The sequence below is a fragment of the Synchytrium microbalum genome, assembly GCF_006535985.1.
Source record: "Synchytrium microbalum strain JEL517 chromosome Unknown SmJEL517_scf0007, whole genome shotgun sequence".
Classification (NCBI taxonomy): Eukaryota; Fungi; Chytridiomycota; class Chytridiomycetes; order Synchytriales; family Synchytriaceae; genus Synchytrium; species Synchytrium microbalum.
This window is the reverse complement of record NW_022158356.1, coordinates 1-21,064: the sequence shown is the minus strand read 5'-3', so window position 1 is coordinate 21,064 and position 21,064 is coordinate 1. Positions and strand designations below refer to the sequence as shown.

The window sequence follows — 21,064 nt, the reverse complement described above, 5'->3', positions numbered from 1 at the left end:
GAGTGTCGTTGCATCACTGTGGTCGATACCTACACCATCAAAACCTGAATCTTTTAGCATATATAAACCGCATCTCTGACACATCCACTAAGTGCTAATCGCACTGTAAAAAGTAACGCCGTAAATAAGTAATAAGTCGCATTTTATAATTTACTTTTTACTCTAATACTCCAATACACCAAGATTGAGTTTTCTCAAAACTCCCTTCGCATTTTTCAAAAATTTGGAGGCAGTGTCAAGTCCTCAGATGCGTTGGGGACTACTACTATAAAGTGGAGAAAGTGGAGTAAATAGCGTCAGTGCCGTAGTAACCTTAAAACCCTCAAACGAATCTATTTGAGCTGACTTCGCGGCTTAAAGCACAGACACTCTCATTTATGACGAATCGTCAAAGTCACAAAAAATCACAAACAACAAACATCGTCAACAAACAAATGGACACAACTGCAGGCTGGCAAAAATCAAAGGTCAATTCTCACCTTCACGTGCGGCTCCTTGACTGCTCGTAATCGTGGATCAATTTCAAGACTGTCGTCATTCCTTTTAAACATGACTGGCGCTCCGTTTCCAGGCCTTCCAAAGTGGAAGTAGCCTGGCTCTTTGGGATCATCGTGATCTGATATTGGAACGTAATAGAGCAGTTAGACATATGTAGAAATAAAGGCAAATATGAACCACTTTATGCTGCGTCTTGTTCCACATCTTTTTGTCAGACACCTTTATTGCTTTTACCTGGATCATGCAGCTTCATCGACAGGCCACTTGGCCTTCGTGGCACGACGTCCGTGGTCTGTCTAGGAGCGTAAACATCATTGGAAATCGTCTTGTATGAGTTGCCAATCGGGAGAGAGTTCACTGGTGCTGGTTGTGCACGTAGGGAGAGTAGATGAGCCTGGAGTATGGGCTGGAAGAGTTGTTTAGACTCCATTTGTGTAGGATGTGATCCTAGATAGGAGTATGTTAGAGCAAAGTTCGACTTCGGTGATGTCGTTTGTAATGAGGCTGAAGTATGCAAGAGAACGAATGTACGTACCAACAAGTGGACGTTCTTCTCGACCAGGAATGTTTGAGCCATCACGATTAGCTCGTTTGGTTCGTCGAAACTCTTGATGGTGGTGTGCTGGTAGTATTCTGCCACTGATGATGTCGACTCGTTCTTCTCCAGAAGACTATGCAAAACGAGTTAGAAAGGCATAATAGAAATTGTGGACGTGCTGACGAGATATGGTTTGTTGGAAAGCTTACAGCTGACTGTGGTTTGACCTTGAATTTCGGTGGCCTGCCATCTACATAACTTTCAATAGCTGGCTTTAGCCATTCCGTTGTTGGCTGAACACTGTCTGCTTTGTGAGTATGCTGTCTGTATTCTTCGTTCTGCTGTAATTGCTTCACTGATAATGCATAGGGTATGATGTATCAGCAAAAAATCAACGTGAGGGTTTCAAGAGTGCGAGACAAGCGTACCTATTTGTTTTGCATATTCCTTCTTCTTTTGACTTTCACGGTCTCGGTATTCGAGTATTTCTAGTGGTGCGGCCTTGCCATTCCCTGCTCGTACCTTCCCAAACGCCCACACTGAATCTGCCATATTTCGTACTACAAAATTTGTAATTTTATCAGTGAGATGCGTTGCTTGGCATCTTTGCAATGCTCTTAAGTCTCACGTTCAACATCTCTCGTCCTTTCTGACTTTTTAGATTGTTCCTTTTCCTCTCGTTGCAACTTTTCATAATACACTATGCGATAACGTGTAAGATGAATATATATAATTATCGAGACTGCCTGCGATCGGTATGAAAACCGTCGAGATAATTCCAACTTACTCAATTCCTTTCTTGCGACGATACGTTTTTTCTCAGCATCCTGAGGCTCGCTAAATATGGATTTAACTAGTCCTGGACCAGCTTTACGGGGTGGAATGGGCTTCTCTGCTACTACCATGTCTGTGTTCTGTTGCTTTGTTGTCTTGTTTGCGTAATTCGATTGGGTCTGTCTTTTTGAGCAAACCACGAAAAAGCAGGCATGTATTGGGTCTCGGAGAATTTTATTTTATGAGACTCCAGTGTGTGGTATGAGCTACCGCGTGTACTGTGAAGTTTTGTTCTTGTTTGATTTTGGGAATTTCCAGTAAGTTATGCCTTCAAGAACTAGTTTTTTGCCAAACCTATTTCAGCACGGTGAAATGGATGTATCAAGTTCTGCCTCAAAGAAAGCCTGAGCAATGCTAAACTCTATTATCTCAATCAATCATAGCTTTTCTCCTCTAGAATAATTTTTACGCCAGATACAGTTCTGGCGACCAACGCATACCACATTCCCATTTGGGTCTCTCAGCACCACCTCACGCTCTTCCATGTCACTAAAGTCACCCTTGAGATGGAATGTTGCCCATAGACCGTCAGTGTTTGTAAACCGTTGGGGAAATGCTAGCGTAAAAGACAATGTGAGGAATGGAAAGACGTCCGAGTGGAGTTTTGTAGCACTGAAAGCGACAGAGCCGTTTGGTGTGATGATGTCTATGTGAATGAATGTAAGTTTTCTTGCAACCAGACACTCGCAGACTAAAAGTTGTGTACCTGAAAAGAAGAGCAATGACAGCAAGTCGCATTTTCTGCCTGTGCGGTGCGTAAACCACCACTGGTTGATGGGATTGTCGACAATCCATTTGGTGGCAGTGTCTTGCCCCTTCTCTAAAGCTGATTTCAAGCTAGCAGCAGTCTTCTTTGGAACGAGCCAATCCTGAGAAAAGAACGATTTAGCAATCTGATTTGATAGAATAATTAAGTACTGTTCAGTCTTTCTTCAACATACCCAAGTGCTATTAAATCGATTGGTTGGTAACTTGTGCGGTTCAACCAGATCCACAACCGAGACACATTCACTCATTGGTTCTAGCGTATGAGCAGACTTTCTCGCTGGTGAAACTGGAAAGCCGGATGATGGGTTTCGATCAGGATTCGAGAACACTGCTGACAGGGTCGATATGATGACCTTCTTTTCTGGTTGTGACGTATTATACATGGTTGCCCGAATAAACTAGAAGTGAATTCAAGTCAGTATTTGGAGATACGGTTTGGACATTGTGGTTCAACTTGCAGCAAATCGTCCTCCAGTTCTGGTTCGTTCGACAACCACTTGTACAGTGTTTCCAGGAGCAACGCCACTTAGCATCTCGGCATGCAGCGATATAGGATGTTGCCATGGCGTCTCTTTTAGGTCGGCGAGGATTGCAGCGAGAGCGATACACAATGTTGCGGATCCTCTACACGAAAATGATGTCACCAATGCAAATGTTGTGGTTGCGATGAAAGGAAGATGATGGGTAGGCATTCAATGACTTACGGGCCACTATACAATTAGAAGTTAGCGGTCTTGATCGTCGAGATTTGTATAAAACACACTGGATAATTGTGAGCTTACGGCATTATGATCTTGGATTCGAATACTCCATCAGCGACTTTTGTGAGGCTGCATTGTTTATCTAACGTATCTATCAGTGCCATCTCAACAAGCAATACGTCTTTCTAGTTCTATAGAATCGGCAATTTGCAACAACCTTTGGCTTTCCAACAACAGCGAGATAGATGGAGCCCGCTTTTGACTTGATCAAAAGGCTACCATATGAGATTGCTCTCAAAATATTCGGCTTCTTCCAACCTACAGAACTTGTCACTTGCGCTCTCACGGAAAAATATTACAGCAAACTCGCAACGGATGATGTACTCTGGATGGAGTTGTGGTAATGTGTCAACCAGTTTGCACGATTTGAGATCTCGCATTGATACTGTATACTGATTCCTTTGCTCTCTTCGTTAGTCGATCCAGGTGGAAGGACAAGATGCACATCTCCTTCAGTCTAAATCCAAAGGCCGATTACACCCATTCCATCGACAGTTTGAGTGACCAGGAGCTACATTCTATTTTACAACGAAGAGAAATATCGTTTGATATTGAAGATACTAGAGAGCAGCTGGAACAGTTGATTGTTGCTGCACCACTAGTCTTGGCTGGTGCTGCTGGCCCATTTCAATCAAAGTGGTAAGCGTGTCATACTCAAACCTCGGTGTCGCGTTGCTATTCAAGTGTTATGGTTGCTACTTCTATCATCCTATGGAGACAAACCAACCGTCTTCTCAATCGTATAGGAAGACATCCTACGTGGCAGCCGAAATGGACTCCAAACGAACGCAACTCACAGCAGACGATCTCGCTGACTGCAGCCCTTGGCATTTTACTATATGTGCCACTGGGCCGTGGCGGAATATGGTACCAAACGTGCAACAATTCCATACAAGTGCAACCTTTTTAAAGGACGGTACGTATATAAACCGAACGCTGCTTGAGACCATGACTTGGACTATTGGAAATGATGGCCGTGTGGCTGTGGACGAATATCCGCCCCATATTGCGTCAAGAACTGCTGAATGGGGTTGGGTGAGTGTTGGATTGGTTGTTCCAGTGGAAAGGCAGGCTACAGGACGATAGTTACTGACTATTGGTATTAGGTACTGACTAATGGTATTGTGGTGTACCGTTCGACTTGCAATGGGAGGATTGCTTCTTTATGAACGAGAGAGTCATCCCAGTGAATCAATTATCTTCGAAGCTAGTTTCGATACCAGACAAAGCAGGGTCTGCGGTGATTATATACGAACGTGGATGTCAATAATAGTATTGCATTTATTTTATACATCTAGTAGGAAGTTGGATTTAGGAGTTTCATAGGAGGACAGGAGAGTCATTCCTTTAACGCGAATTTTAGATTGTCAATGAAAGTGTGCGCGCGCTCGATTGTTTTTCTATGTGGCTTTTCGCTCGTCTTGAAACGGCAAGGTTCCCGTCCCAACTCACCTCACCTTTTTGATCGACGGCGACTACTTCTCACCTAGTAAAACAAACAGCGATTTCTCAAAAACCAGCCAATTAAAACCCAAACCACAAGGTGAGTGATGTGATCATTGCCTGTTGTATCAACCTGTCCGATTACTTGAATGCACTGCTCGTAAACGTCGCGTAGACTCACAACACAAATATAACAACACAAGAAACTCACTATTATCCCCAAAAAAAACAGGACAATCACCTTAGCCATGTTTGAGTTCCTTCACCCACACCACGCTGGTAAGCTACAGCTGTTTCTGTGGACCGTTCTTTGTAGCCTCGTTTGCTGGTTTCATCCAACATTTTAATTTCAATTTGCAAGAGATGTACCAGCAACAAGGACCCATCCCTGAAGAGCACAAAGCAAAATGGACTCATGTAAGATTGAAATATACAGTTTTAATCCTCCAAAGTACAAAATCGGAACGGTGCTGGAGTCAAATTTCTGAATGCCCAAGTGCAAATCCACACCGTGCTGGAGTCAACTGCCTCACCATACAACATTATAATAGGAACTTGTTGGAGCCGGAGCTGGATTCTTTGCCATGCGCGCCTATGAGCAACATCAGGTAACATGAATAAAAAATCGCGATCAAAACTTTCAATAACCTTTGCTGTTTTCAGGCCTCTCTCGGTCACCCCATCTCTCACCCTGTACGTGCTTGCCCTTTCATTCGTGTTAGCATGCGTTTCTTTCCACGAGGGTCCGCCAAACATTTTCAGCACCAATCCAACAAATCTTGACTTTTTCATAGTTCGTCAAAGAAATCCTCGCATCGATTGCCGCTGCAGAAGTTGACCGTCTCTGTGAATCCAAAGGAATGAACTGGATTGACCGTGAAAAGGCAAAACAGTAAGTTTCGTTTCGCCACAACGCGATCAACTTGGTCTGACATTCTATCATTTTTTTAGCCAAGCTGTTCAAGAAGCTCATCAAGCTTACGACCAGAAATACGGAAATGCTCCTCAAGATCCTAATGTAAGTCCTCGTCGCTTTTCAGAGTTGTTTGATGACCCTTGATTCCAACATGGATCTAACAAGTGCAATCAACCTCTGTTCTCTTAGTACACTGCTCAAAACTTTGACATGAACGCCTTCCAAAACACTGCTCAGTCAATGGCCGGCCAAATGGGACAATAAAATAACTGGTAGTCAAAAGGCAAGCCTGCCAAACCCTCTTGGTGTCGAGGTGTAAAAAAATTGTTGGCAGTATTGTTATAAGAATAAGATTCATTTCTTTCAATTTCGTGTGCTCTATGCTTGAGTGTCCCTTTTTGCGATGGCTTTCAACATCATCACGTACACTGCGATGGTGCCGGATGAATGACATGTGATGTCACGATCGAAATCAAAGTTGTTAGGAAGTCTTACACGACAACCCTTTTTATATTGTCAAGACCACACTATGTGATGGGACAATTGACGGCTCCACTTAGAGTTCGAAAATATTCAAACCCAAGACATTCCTGAAGCACTAAATCGTCTAGTTGCATGGATTGTGTAATTATGGGCCGTAATACTCTGATAGTGACGAAACTGGCCAACTTCTCGTTTTTTCATAGACTTGGACGTTAGAAATGGGAAAAGCGACACATACGCCAACCGTGATTAAACTTCGATCAAGAGGAACAGGTAAACATCTTCATAAAAGTGTTTCTTCCCGAAATTTTGACTGTGAGGAGCTCCACTTGGCCAATCGTGTGTCTATGCGAGCTTTTGCGGCATTGTACGATTTCCCCTGTATGCGAGATTCGCCTTGAAGCCAACAAGCTATGTAGCGAGTCATGATCGACTAGATCACTAGATGATTTTCATCTTTCAAATGAAAGGATTGGGTTCTTATTCTTGTAAGAAATAGATCTGCAACGACTTTAATCAGAACTGGTGCTGGAACTGCTCGTATGCATCAGCGGCATCTGTTGCGTTTCAAGGCCTCATACCGTTCGTAAAAGGCAAGCAAACCATCAGTTTTTTCGCGTTTTGTACGTGACTCTTTGCTTTTCTAAAAACGGCCAAGGTTCCTGTTCTAACAGTCCGAACGCTCCGTTTTCGATTTGACGGCAACTTCTACTTTCAACAGCAACAAGGAATACTTAGGAAGGAGCAGCAACAACACTTCATACTACACGTGAGTGATATAATAGGTACCAGTTATATCGGATCTTCCGCCTGCTTCCCTGTACTAACCGTCTTAAGATCGCCTAGACTTTCACGACAACCACATTCTCTAAAATCAAACAAATCATGTTCGAATTTCTTCACCCCAGTCACGCTGGTAAGTTATAATCAGTACAGGCTCATATGGTTTGTTTCCTTTACTCGTTTCGTACTCCAACCATTGACCATTTTCAACCAAACCATTTCGCCTTTAGACATGTACCAACAAGATGGTGCCGTAGCTCCAGAACACAAGGCGTCATTCACACACGTAAGTCGAGCTGATTGAAAATCGAATTTTACTTTTGCATGTCCCACTCTTAAGGGCACGTGCGGAACCATACTTTTGCTCAACACGAAAATACCTGTCCTTCTTAGGAACTTGTCGGTGCTGGTGCTGGATTCTTCGCCATGCGTGCGTACGAACAACATCAAAAGGCTACGGGACAGCCCGTATCTCACCCTGTAAGTCACAAAAGATCATTTCAGTTTATGGCAGTGCCAAGAAATGGCTGTATGCTTTTGCTCTTTGGGTTTTATATTCACTGCTGAGGAGACGGACACGGCCGTCGATCTTAAAAGTGTTTGCCGTTGTCTGATCAAATAATTATACACATAGTTTGCCAAGGAAATCCTTGCGTCCATTGCCGCTGCCGAAGTCGACCGTCTCTGTGAATCCAAGGGAATGAATTGGATTGACCGTGAGAAGGCAAAGCAGTAGGTTTGGTTTCAACACAATATGATTAAGATATCCTTGGGTTGACATTTCATGATTATCTTTTAGCCAAGCTGTTCAACAAGCTCACCAAGCTTATGACCAACAATACGGAAATGCTCCACAAGATACCAACGTAAGCACAACCTGACGCCCACGTTGTTGGTATAAATATTCGAAATGGATCTAACATCACAAATTATAGTACAACCCTCAAAACTTTGACATGTCCAGCTTCCAAAACACTGCTCAGTCCATGTTGGGCCAAATGAAGCAATAAAAAGACTGTTGCATGGCAGAGCTAGCCTGATCGCCCAAAAAATTGGGTTTCCTCTTGGTGTCGAGGTGTATAAAACATTGTGATTAAAGTGATTAACGTATAAAACGAGTCATCTCTACTCAATAGCCGTGTGCGTCAGCGTCCTGGCGTTCTTCCTTGCGCAATCATGTTGGTACAGACCAAATCCGTCGGACGACAGAATGGGATGCGATGGTTTGATGCATTCGTCGAAATCAACGGTTTCAGAAGGACTGACAAGACAGTTTATACATGCATCAACATAATTTTGTCGACAGTTCCTTGGACAGAAGAAAGATCCCTTTGGACGGTGGAGAGATCAATAGGACGAACAACGTGAAAGCACCACCACCACAGACTTCAACACAACAGAAAGTGCCATATTTGCCAGCTATTGTCTCTGCATCAGAAGGGGCTCTTCTCACTAAGATACAGATCGCTTTTGGGCGCAAAAGCATTGACATTGCAAACGGCATGTTGAAGCCAAGAAAAACACGAGATACGGAACCGCGTCGGCATTTATCGGATCATATCACTTGAATATTCATGGATCTGGATCACTCTGCACGTTTGTCAATTGAGGTGCAAATATTTTCGTTGGAGATGGCATTTGGTGAACACGGCTCCTGTCACGTCCGAGTTTGACGCGTGTATCTCAAATACTGTTTGACTTATCTCGTGTTGAATGTGACTCTCTGGCCCCCTACAAAAAGGTCTTACCTCGCTTCACACCTCCATCTTTTCAAAAAACGCAGAACATTACAAACTTACAAATATAAAGGTAAACAAACGAACGATTTTGATTCATTGCTTGTTTTGCTATCATTTTATGCTTGCATTCATCCCTTTCAATTGATTTCAAACCATGAAATCATTTTCAATTTATTATTTTCGACTCTACCTAGGCCAACCCTCTCCAAACTCCAAAGATGCTCGAATGGTTGAACCCCTTTCACTCTGGTAAGTCCTGCTATGGTCTTGACTGATTCTATTATGATTCCATACTGTGATTTTATGTCATCCCTATAACCTAACCACATCAGACACATTTTCATTGTAGACCTCTACAGTGATGCACCAGTGACTTCAGAAAACAAGGGTTCCTTCACACACGAAGCTTTGGCAGGTGGTGTGGGATACTTCGCCATGCAAGCCTATGAAAAGCATCAAAAGGCTATGGGACATCCAATCTCTCATCCTGTAAGTGCTTTGTCTTTCATTGTTATGTGATGGATAGGTCATCGGAAATGATCATGTTGATCATATTTGATCATTTGGAATCAATCCTGATCAGTTCCCGATGACACTTGTGGGGCTGTTTGCTTTGGTCGATGACCGATCGATTGGGTGGCAATGATGCTGATTGACATATGAATCAGGTCATTGGTCATTTGATCTCTTTCATCATCGAATTCTTTTATGATGATCAGCTGATCCGATGGATGCTTGTGCATGATGACCTGTCGATCTGGACATGAAAAACTGTTTTCAGCCCATCTCTAACCATCTCTTCATTACACTTTCATTTTCTTTTAGTGGGTCAAGGAAATCCTTGCAGGCATTGCTGCTGGTGAAGTTGACCGTCTCTGTGAAACCAAAGGAATGGATTGGATTGACCGTGATCGAGCCAAAGAGTACGCTTCAACATGTTTTCATCCGTCCATCCTTACGATGCCATCCATCATCCGCAATCGATGAAGTCATGAAACGAATCAACCTTCTCCTTTGTTAGGCAAGCTGCCAAAGAAGCTCAACGAAACTACGATGCAAAGTATGGTGATGCTCCCAAAGCTACTGACGTAAGTACAAACAGCCGATATTGTGTAATTGCTTTGTATCTTTTGCATCTTCATTTCCAATGATCGAACCAATCACCAAACTCTTTAATATAGTACAATCGTGGAGACTTCGATATGGCAAGTTTCAACAACACTGCTGCAACCTTGAGGGGTCAGAACAAGGAGTGCTGAAGGCTCTCTTCTCTCTCTCAATCCACTCTTCTCGGTTACTCCTCTTGATGTTTTGAAGTAGAAATTTGTATGATATGAAATGTTGTTGAAACAATGTAAAGATTTTATTTGACAACATTCTTGCGCGTGTTCACAGGTGTAAAAGGCGACTCTATCAGCGATTTGTATTGCACTGTTGAGAAAGATGTTTTTCTTGTCTTTGTCTCCTCTGGACCAAAGGCATTCTGAAGTCTCGGTTTGAAGCAAGCGTTTACAAACGCAGATTTGGGCGAGCTCCAGGGCAAATGATGAGATGAATTCAGTAACAATATTCTTACAGAGCATCAAACTGCCACATATAGTTCAAATTGGAGGTTTTCCAAAACCCCAACACTCAGCTATATGGCTGCATTTCCGCCTGAGCTGTATGAAAATTGCCGCAATAGCGTTCGAACGACGAGAGATCGCATTATAGATAAAAGATATCAGAAGGACATTACCCTTTGTCCTTGAGAGTTGACTCTACGCCACTTTGCATAGTAAAATTGGGTTCGCCTGCAACATTTTAACCTCAGACTTGCAAAAACTTGAGAAATCGCCTTTCAAGAAAAAGACGATTTTGGGAGAGCAGAGAGAGACATGTTATCGTGCAAGTCACAGGATAGAATCACGGCGAGCTTCATGAAGGCCTTTCGTTCGGTAAGTAGGAATGATGTTGGTTGAACCCCAAGATATGGAAGTCGTATCGACATCAGGTGGTGGTCGCCGTCGTATAAGATATGGAATGTAGTTTGGATTATGGAATAGTCGTAAAATCGCCCTCCTATATGCATGTAGAAAATAAATGAACAGATCCCTCAATAATGTAAGCAATTTGCGTTTCAGTTTGTGCAGTTCAGTTGATTCAAGTAGTAGTAACAACTAGGGGGGATACGAAGCAAGCCAACTTTATAGACAGCAAAGAGTTTTTCGACGAGCAAGAGGTTCTATAAATTACCGCATCTACATTATATACATTGCGTTACGTTATATATGATACAGTGATTGTGCATCTGGAGCACGTTCACGTGGCGGCTTCTTCTTGAATGTGATCATCATCCGCAATATAGCGGTATCAACATCATTAGTGCGTGCTAAGGCTGCAGCCTCCCTATAAGCCTGGTATTCGGGATGATGTAGGTCTTGGTATCCATGCTTTTGGTTTAGTTCGGTCTGTAGAGCAGCAGCCAAGGCGGGTTCTCCAATACTTCTAAAGACAGTAGACATCAAGGCCGTTGTCTTCGTATCGGATTCTAGACCATCTTTGGCGGTCATATCATACCAAGCGGATTGAGCCAGCTCGGTCAAGTTCATTAAAGCTGCATACTTGATGATGGCCGCATATAAATTCTCCTTTCGTATGACGGGTATACACGTGGTAATATCATCAATAAAGGCTTGTTGGGCATCTGAAGGACTATTTTTATGGGCTGCGTAATAAGCCGAGAATACATCTGCTAAATCCTTCCTAGATGGAATGTACTGAAACTTTTTATAAAGCGTCTCTAAAAGGTTGCAACATGACTGGGAATCATTGAGACGAGCGTGACATACTAGGATTGGCCTTACAATATCACTGTTGGGTTTCATATTCGGGAAGAAGTGCATCAGTCGATTCAGACTATCATATGCTTTGGCTGGCTCCTCGGCTTGTATATAGTGTGATATTATCGACGAGTATGCCAGATGCAAGGACGAGAAGTCGAGGGTTCTATAATGTTGGATTGACGCAGCCCTTCGATCGAGCTCGTTCAGATACCAGAGAGCACCGACCATGTCTTTACATTGAGCACAGAATTGGACCATTGTCGCCAAAGCACGACTATCTATAGATCGTTTATGACTTTTAGACTTTGGGAAGATTTTCTCGGAGCCGTCCTTTCCAATGTTGATTGTAGGGAATACGATATATCTCTCGTGTATCCGTTTTATGAGTAGTCGGCCCATTTCATATTTCTTCTTTCGGGTGCATACATAGAGTAGATATGTATATAGTGTGAGATCCGGTTCTAGTCCTTGATCCACCATTTCCATCCATAGTTGTTGAGCCCGGTCATACTTTCTATGATGCAGCATGCCCTTTATAGTTATGGCGTATAGTTGAGTGTCTGGTTTGAATTGCTGCTTGGCTTTCTCAAATAGTGCAAGAGCATTGTGAATCTCGCCCATTTTAAAATGGTCTCTCATTTTACTCGTATATACCTCCAGATTGGGTTCTGAGGCTTTAAACTGATGGTCGGCCCTGTTTAACTGCCTTTCGATTGAATATGCCTTGATTAACGAGGCGACAGCCACGTTCATCACAGGAATGTTCATGTAGCGGAGATGCTCCTCGAGCCTGTCGGCAGCATCACGGTCGACATTATTGAGTCCGGCGATTAGCCATGAAGCTATCTCTGGATCCTGTTCTAAAAATGGTGGGAGACGGCTATACAGTTCCTCGATTAGACCAGATATGACAAAGCCCTGGACAATCGTCCTATATACATTTATATCTACAGTCCATTTCCGGTCGGCCATATACTGGAGTACCCTATCTACAGCTGGAGTGTTGCCTTGTCTCGAATACCCTCTCAGGAGCAATCTTGCGGTTTCAGCATTTGCCTTGACATGGACCAAGAGATGCGTGACTAGCGAGACATTACGACCATCGCCACGAGTGAATCCGGCAGCGACAGTATTTACAATATCGGTATGAGCTCGTTTCTGGCCGGTGATTTCGTTGCATTTTGTATACAGATGCATCATATCTGGTAAACCAGCATTCCGTAGCCCGACAGCCGTTAGTAAGAGTATGAATATAGGGGTGTCGATAGCAACGCCTCTGGCCTTCATGGTAGCAATTAGATCCATAGCAGTTTTGAAGTCGAGGATCATGTTTTGTGACTGTATGTAGAGCATCCAGTCCTCTCGTTCCCATTCATCTTGTTTACAATGCGACAGAAACTCTGCAGTGAGTTGCTTCCTATTACGAGTAGCTTCAATGTCGTCTAGCAAGACCGTGGCAAATGTGCGTCTGTCGCGGGTTGATAGTGCATGGAGAATGTCTGGATTGTCTTGGATATGGGATTTATAGTATTCGAAAGCGGCATTGTGGTCCTTCTGATAAAGGAACTGGGTGAATTCAGCGAGCTTTGTAGTGGATCCGACATTTCTTTTTTTCGTGAGTCTTGTTGGCAGAGCATACAGACCCGGATTCCTTCCAATGGCAGCAGATTGGCTGTTTGAGCGGCACGCAATCAAGAAGGATGCCCTCCTAAAAAGCATAGAAGTCGATCTGAAGCTATCTGCATCAACATTGACATATACAAGCACTGAAGGTGAGGTTGGCGCATGGGGCCTGACTATATGTTTGTTGCAAGGAACAATGCGGATCTGAACAAATCAAGTTTATTTTCATAGGAACCGTCTCCATCTCGCTCGACTTTGTCTTTGGAGCAACGCAATCAACAAATTCATCTCCATTTCCTTCTAAATTAACAACCGCAACTGTCAAAGATGTCGAAGGTGGCACATCTGTCATTGTACATTCGCTGAAGCTCGTAGACGGGTACGAATCGTTGTGGTCGTTGATGTTCGTGACAGTTCTCTGACCGCCACTCGCACTCAGAACAACCGATAAACCCCCATTATATCAACCACTGCTGCTAGAGCTTGCCTCATCATCGGAAGCCCTCGAGTTAAAAACCGCTGTTAGAAGCATTCTATCAGCCGATAGAAAACCTATCTACGTTGTCATCAATCCATTTGCGGGAAAGAAGTTGGCAGTCCAAACATACGAAACCGCTTCACTGCCAATGTTACAAGCTGCTGGTATCAAGACGGAAGTACATCGTAAGTATTTGTTCCCTCTTGGGCTTTCGGGCAACAGAGCGCTTACACGTTTTCATTTTCTAGTTACCACACACGCACTTCACGCAACAGAACTAATCACAGACCTAAATCCAGATCTGTATTCGTGTATAGCTGTCTTTGGAGGAGACGGAACGTTTCATGAAGTGCTGAATGGAATCATGACTCGCGCTGATTGGGAAGTAGCGACCAAACTGCCCCTAGCCATGGTGGGAGGAGGCTCTTCTAATGCATTCACAAAGAACACTGATGCCCTATATCCAGAGCTGGCTACTCTGGCAGTCATTAAAGGGTGTACAAAGTATATGGATATATTTTCTGTCATCACGCCAAAACAAGTCATGTTTTCCCACCTTGAAGTTCTATTCGCACTTATAGCGGATTTGGATATCGAGTCAGAGTATGTAAACTGTGTTCCATTCCCAACTATTCCTTTTTTTGCAACTCACCAACTTTGATACTAGTCGGTATAGATGGCTGGGTCCAGAACGATTCACCATGGCAGCTGTTGTGAGAATACTGTGAGCTTGACCCTTCATCGCTTTAACTTTGTCAGATCTCTTTATCCCATCTTTCAGCTGAAATTCAAGCCTTCTAGATGGTTGAGAAAGTACAAAGGCAAACTATACATGTTACCATATGAACCCTCTAAAGAGAAAGCCGAAGTAGCAGCCAAGGAGTATCAGACCGAAGCAGCAAAAACTCTTGGCAATCTAACAAAACCTGCTGGATTCCAAAATCACACGGTCTCGTCGCGAGGCAACGAGACTTTGGGATATAATGGACCTCCGTTGAGATATACAGCGTCACCAACAGCGCATTTAAGTTGGCCGGTCGTCGGTAAGTATCTTCGTGTTTCACTTCTACCATATAATTACTCATCGTTCCTCATCACTTCGTCAGACTCTCACTTTACGTTCTTTGTCGCCATGAATCTCCCATTTGCATCACCAGGTAACGAACGACCAAAACAGGGGTTTGATGTCTCAGAATCGTTAACCCTTGTAACTAGATTGGCTAACAAGTGAATTTGCTCGGTTCGGAGATGGTGCGGTGAGTTGCTATCACTTGATTCTGTGGTCAGAATGCTCGTCGTGTATATACACATGAAGTTAGGACTCATCATAATGAAAACTCATCGTGGACGTCCTAGATGGATATCATATGGGCTGAAAATCTCGTGAGAAGCCAAGTACTGCCTTTACTGAATGATCAGGCCGCTGGCCTGCATTTAAAGCTTCCCGGCATTCAATTCCAAAAGACTCGAGCGTGGGTCTTGGAGCCCGAAGGTTGGGGCAAAGGAATGCCTGACCCGAACAAGGTCAAGAGCGGATCAAAGAAGGACAAGAATGCATTGCAGAAAGGCTACATGGACATATCAGGCGAAGTAAATCACGCAAGTCGGTTCTTCTCAAATTACGAAATTAATCCAATATGACATTTTACAGGAAATTGAGTATGGCCCTATTCGAGTTGAGATTCACTCGGATATCGTCAAGGTAATTGTTCCGAGTTGGCTCGATGAAGACAAATGGGGTAGAGAAATCGCATCAATTCGATTAAAAGGTGCAAAACTGTGAATTTGGTGATTTTCTCTTGTACGTGTTATGATCTTTTAATAGTTGTCTCCACAATCAATATATAACTGAATTTTGTGCATGAGTGGAGAGGTGTTGACAGAATGCGTAACAACTGCGCAGTCAACCAAAAGATTGGGTAATGTGAAAGAAAGTTTTCATTTGTGCTGAAAATCGTGGAAAATGACAACACTACCAAGGCACGGAGAGGCCAATTCCGATATTGACAGCTTGCTTTGTTCTTCCAACTCGAAACTACCGGTGACGGATTCCTTTGTTGTGGATGAAATACCTCCACCCCCTTATTCGAATGCCGCAAAACAGGTATCTGATGTGAAAACAAGCTATGCTGACTGTGATTATATCATTTATGGCGGTATACCAGACATTCTACCCAAATCTGGGGTCGTTCCACCCACTGGAACACCGCAAACATCCAGCATACAGTCTTCAATGGATAAAGTGGAAACATCACAGAGAATTTCTGTAGCTATACAAAGGCCTGCAAGCATTATCAGGGACGAGCATGTTATTACTCTTAATATTTCAAGGAATGCCGCTAGCTCTGTTGCAAGCTCAGAGTCCTCGTTGACTCAAGAAGGAATTTCAACACCACCACAACCAAAATCGTCAGCGTCTTCAATACGACATGTCAAGCATTCAAGGACCATGTCAGCGAGAATCACCGCCAACTTTGTCGATCAGAACGGGGGAAGTTTAGGCGGTGTAACAATAGATACTGCTACTCCATCATCGCCTTCTGAGGTTGCAAACACTACGGCTGGAGGAGAGCAAACTATACTGCTTACAATCAGCTTAACCACCAATGTGGCTCCTTCAACCACAGCAACCTCGACTGAACCCTCTCCTGCTATCTTGTCTTCGACAGGCTCAATCAAGACAGTAGACGAACCCATATCAGATGAAGACGCTTCAAATCTCGAAACGGTAGCTGAGCTCATATCTAAAGCCAAAATCGAAATACCAGGCAAAACGAACGTCGGACATCGCAGAATGAGATCGAATACAGCGTCTGCGTTTGGAGCTGCAGAAATGTTAGAAATGCAGCGACTTACACTTCAGGGATCAGATGTGCATAAGGAGACACCGGCAGAGTATTTACTGAAGCTGGAAGCTACAGTGAATAAACGAGAGCTGGCCAAGCTGGTTTCAAAAAGGTAGCCTCTAATTACTTGATACTCGCTTTGAACAATTAGTGTCTCAGAGTCTTTCTTTTCTCAAAAGTGATGATTTCCACGCCAAAGTCTTGGAATGTTTGGTCAAACGATACAGTTTCAAAGATCATGCAGTCGACACTGCCCTCAGGTAAAACTTGACACCAGCAGCGCTCATTTAGACAGCTTTTCTGACCTTCGAACCCGACTTAAAAACAATCACAGGAAGTTTCTGTTCTCTTTTCTACTGCCACCTGAAGCTCAGCAGATCGACCGCGTGCTCAAACAATTTGCTCTACAATACCACTCCGATAATCCAGGACTGTTTAATTCTGCTGACGATGTGCATATAACCGCATTTGCTATCGTAATGCTGAACAGTGACCTCCACTCAGTCGGCCAACGAACCAAAATGACCAGACAGCAATTCGTATCGAATACAAGAAGTGCTGGATCATATAATGCACTACCAGCCGAAGTACTAGAGATGATTTACGAAAACATTCGAGCAGAGCCAGTGCAGTATATGACGGACGATATTGAAATGGATGGCACATCGCTGATGGACAAGAATGCGGATTCCAAGTGGACATGGGCCTCACCAAAGGCTTCCATCAATGATTGTACAGACGCTACAGGAACAGAGAGAAGGACGTCCTACGAGTGCATCAATCTAATATCATTTGAATACCCTGCTCAGCCAGTCCAAGCACTGTTTCAGGAGGACGCATCCCCACCAAGCTCACCCAAACCCCTTCGAGGAACATTCGAACCCACTACGCTCTCAACATCCGTCTCTGATGATAACCTATTTACTACGGGAGCATCCGAAGCCTCACCACCTAGCAGCGACGTATCTCCAGCTCTTGCCAAGAAATTCGGAAACAAGATACATGGCAGAGCTGTATCTGCGTCTCCCACCCCATCAACGTTTGTGAGATCACGCCGTGCATCAGTAGCTGTCGTACCCACGTCGACAACAACAGAAGGAGACCAAGTGGCTATTGCTATTGCTAGGAGCGCCAGAGACGGAATCCTCCGTCGCAAATGGGATAAGAAGGAGCAAGGAGAACGAGCAGTGTCGCGAGGATGGACTTCATTCTATGCCGTCTTGTCTGGCACACAGCTGCTTTTATTCAAGGATTTCGAATGGTTTACAGCACGACGAGGACTCGACACGTTGGATGCCGATATACGCAACATCCCTAAACCGACATATATTCTGTCTATGGAAAACTCTATTGCGCTGTTTGATCCGAGCTATTCTAGGAGATCGCATTGTTTTAGGATGTCTTGTCCTAATGGAGCACAATTCATTTTTCAGTCTACGTCATGGGTGGAGGCCAGGTTGGTTTTTATATTAGACTTTCAACATATCAAATCGGCTGCAGCTCACCAATTATTTGTATTTTGTGACGCTAGGGATTGGGTTCAAGATGTTAATTTTGCTGCTACATTCAAGGTAGAATTAGAATTTCTCCAAGTTTTTTTTGCATCAGAAGCTCTGACCTCTTTTTCTGCTAGACTGCTGGTGTACGACCAAGAGGAACATCTTTAGGATGGTCTCGAGTGATAAATCAACTTACCAACGAGGACAGAATACGACTGCTAGAAAATTGCGTGATTGATGAGGGTGAAGGACGTGCTGCAGTCATAAAGGTAAACTGGTTGAATTTCTTTATGTCTCAACTCCCAACAAATCTCACATCAACTTTGTAGAGTAAAATTGGCGAGTTCTTAAACACTCTGACCAGTCTAGAAACCCAAATCGATAACGAGATGCTAGTGATTGATCACCTCTCCCTCGTCAAACCCATGTCCAAAGTAATCAAGGTCAAACTTGTCGAGTCTCTCGATGCACATTTAGTGACTCTGAAAAAAGCCAAGATTGATGCTGAACGACTGAAATGCTATTGCTACTTTTTGGATGCTGATATGCGAGCAGTGCAAACGGTTGTCAAAACTTTGTAAACGACGTTTCCTTCGCTTATAATATAAATTTCGCTATAACCAAAACCTTCCTGTTCGTAAAATGTTCTATGTAAAAAGATGAATGCAAAATCATGATATCACGGAATCCCTATAAAGCCAAGCTGTCCACATCCAACCGCTAAAACGACCGCTAGAGTTTAGAGAAGAAAGGCTTGTCAGGACTTGAAGCAGATGTTGAATACAAGGAACGTAGAACGTACCTCCACAAATGGTGGCTGCCGTTGTCAAGCTACTTAGTCCTTGATTCCCCGGATTGAGCTGATGGTTTGTTGGATCCAGATTCGGAAACCAGTTATGCCATATAAGTAACCAAACGCTCATGTGGATTATAGCCACAATCACCGATGATGGAAATCGAACAGTCCACAGCTCGACGAAATCATCGCTGACTCTTGCAGGCATTGGAAACAGGTGACAGCATAAAGCCGATATCAGGCAAGAGGAAAGCGATGCAATGAATACACTGGTATTTAGATAAGGTGCCATCTCTTGAGTTGGAGACATCATAGATGCCAGAATAGACGCTGACCGTGACTGCGATGGTCGTTTTGGTGCAGCCAGACCAGCGACGACGCGCTGTGTGTCAATCATGTTGACGAGGTGGACAAAGCGTGTGACTGAGCCACTGATATCTGTTTCGTGTTGGAATCCTGTGGGTGGTGCTGGCCGCAGTACCGAATTGAAGCTGGAAACAGAGGTTCCTTCCTCTTTGCTCGTAGGCAGTGGGATCTTTATCGTGTTGGGAGTCAATCCTGGCAAGGCTGGAATTGGAATTGTCGATGTATGTTGCGACGGGGATCTTCCATGCCCAGTATTGAGTAACATGGATGGTCTGGTTGAGATCCCATGGGATGTGTGCGAAGGCTCTTGTTGTTCATTCCAGTGCACCGAACTGGCGGTGGGTCGTCGTTCGACAATATTTATAGTTGCGACTGGCCAAACAGGTTCAGGTGGTTCGGCTGAATGGTGAGAAGAATGAGTGGAGTCATTGCGAGATCTTGTCGCAATGACAGTCGACTGTATCACAGGTGTAGACGGATCTTCTTTGTGTGAATGTGAAAGTTCTTGTACTTCTTGTTCTTCTTCATCAAGCCTGCGCTCGTTCTCAAATTCTTTACATTTTTCAGCTTGGTCCTTTTGCCAACATTGATACGTCCATCCGGAGAGGAGCAGCGCGTTTGCAGCACTAAACGATTCAGGTAAACAGGCTGTACATATACGAAACTGCGCGCTTCTGACTTACGTGTCTGAAGCAAGTGATAATGAAAATAATCTGCCAGATGGGAGGTACATTGTAGGAATCTGTACAAATCATATGTCAGTGCTTGACGAATATTGTCGTGTTGCAAGCGCTCGAATGTTGATCACTGTACCTTTGCTGCGGTCATAAAAGCTTGATCGAGCGACATCACAGTAGTAAGCGTTATCGTTCGAAGATCAGTTGCCCCGTCTCGATATAAAGTCGTTATTGCCATAATGGAAATGTGCAGCGTCAAAACACGAAAGGTACTTGTCTAATAGCAATCCAAGTGTGAGTTTGCAAGAAGAAAAGTCGACGAGCACAAGAGTGTCTATACCAATATTGGCACTATGAGTGCACTGACAACCGATACAAGAAGTTGGTTTTCCCACCACCGTCTCAGCAGAAATCCCTAAATGTGAATGTTGGCAGTTGATCCAGATCGAATGGCTTGTATACGATGGGACTTACGATGATCATTAGTTGAAGTATCTGAGTACCATATGCAATCAGCCAAACTCCAACACCAATAGCTACTCCAACCCCCCACCTTGTCATGGTCTTCAACCCACGATTGTCGAGGAGCTGAAGGTATAAAGGCAGTGAAGTAGCGACCATCGCTGGTAGTGAGGCCACAAACAACAAAACACGGCGAGTTCCTGCATCAAGGACTTCTGACGCGCCAATATCCAAAGTCACCCACAAGGAAATCATAATGATTGCGTATGACAGTACTCCCAAGAAAGCTGTACCAACGATGTGCTGTTCCCTTGTTGGATTCTTCCGTCGGGACCCGTCGAAATCAAAGCTATAGTGTTGCGACAGTTTCAAAATGAAATAAAGTGAATATAACATGTAGCTTTCGATTACTCGGTTGAGTAAATACAGAGTTGCCAACAGCGCCAAACCTTCTACTGAGTTACTCACGGAACATAATACTGGATCATGAAGCAGGAGCTGATTAGCTGTATCAGGATAAATAACATAGAAGAGAGCTGAAGCCCAGATTTTCCGACGGTGCTGGCGTCACATTCGTTGGTGATCAGGCATGGGAAAGCGAGGCATGCCAAAGCATACGTTGCCAAGAGAATCACACTGGTTATTATCGTGACATATGTAGAAGGTCTATGAAATGTCATTCCAGAAAGCAAAGTCAAAAACAAAGGCTTTTGTTGAGATCTAGATGTC

At 43.8% G+C, this 21,064-nt stretch overlaps 3 protein-coding genes across 3 annotated transcripts; 2 read left to right on the top strand and 1 right to left on the bottom strand.

The window, feature by feature from the left end:
- Nucleotides 1-262: 262 nt before the first annotated feature.
- SmJEL517_g01861 (uncharacterized protein) lies at nucleotides 263-1,941 on the bottom strand (the record flags this gene model as incomplete). Its single annotated transcript, XM_031167789.1, has 8 exons — nucleotides 263-265; nucleotides 480-616; nucleotides 733-945; nucleotides 1,034-1,169; nucleotides 1,246-1,391; nucleotides 1,465-1,596; nucleotides 1,665-1,736; nucleotides 1,824-1,941. 8 exons carry the CDS (start codon nucleotides 1,939-1,941, stop codon nucleotides 263-265), a joined length of 957 nt encoding a protein of 318 aa, XP_031026133.1.
- Nucleotides 1,942-13,245: 11,304 nt separating this feature from the next.
- On the top strand, nucleotides 13,246-15,472 carry SmJEL517_g01860 (uncharacterized protein; the record flags this gene model as incomplete). Its single annotated transcript, XM_031167788.1, has 10 exons — nucleotides 13,246-13,360; nucleotides 13,443-13,590; nucleotides 13,651-13,874; nucleotides 13,938-14,292; nucleotides 14,357-14,402; nucleotides 14,471-14,732; nucleotides 14,796-14,846; nucleotides 14,905-14,945; nucleotides 15,046-15,279; nucleotides 15,341-15,472. The coding sequence occupies 10 exons, from the start codon at nucleotides 13,246-13,248 to the stop codon at nucleotides 15,470-15,472; spliced, it is 1,608 nt and encodes a 535-aa protein (XP_031026132.1).
- Nucleotides 15,473-15,652: 180 nt separating this feature from the next.
- Nucleotides 15,653-18,615, top strand: SmJEL517_g01859 (uncharacterized protein; the record flags this gene model as incomplete). Its single annotated transcript, XM_031167787.1, has 6 exons — nucleotides 15,653-16,647; nucleotides 16,715-16,795; nucleotides 16,870-17,991; nucleotides 18,067-18,106; nucleotides 18,169-18,303; nucleotides 18,364-18,615. 6 exons carry the CDS (start codon nucleotides 15,653-15,655, stop codon nucleotides 18,613-18,615), a joined length of 2,625 nt encoding a protein of 874 aa, XP_031026178.1.
- Between the last annotated feature and the right edge of the window lie 2,449 nt (nucleotides 18,616-21,064).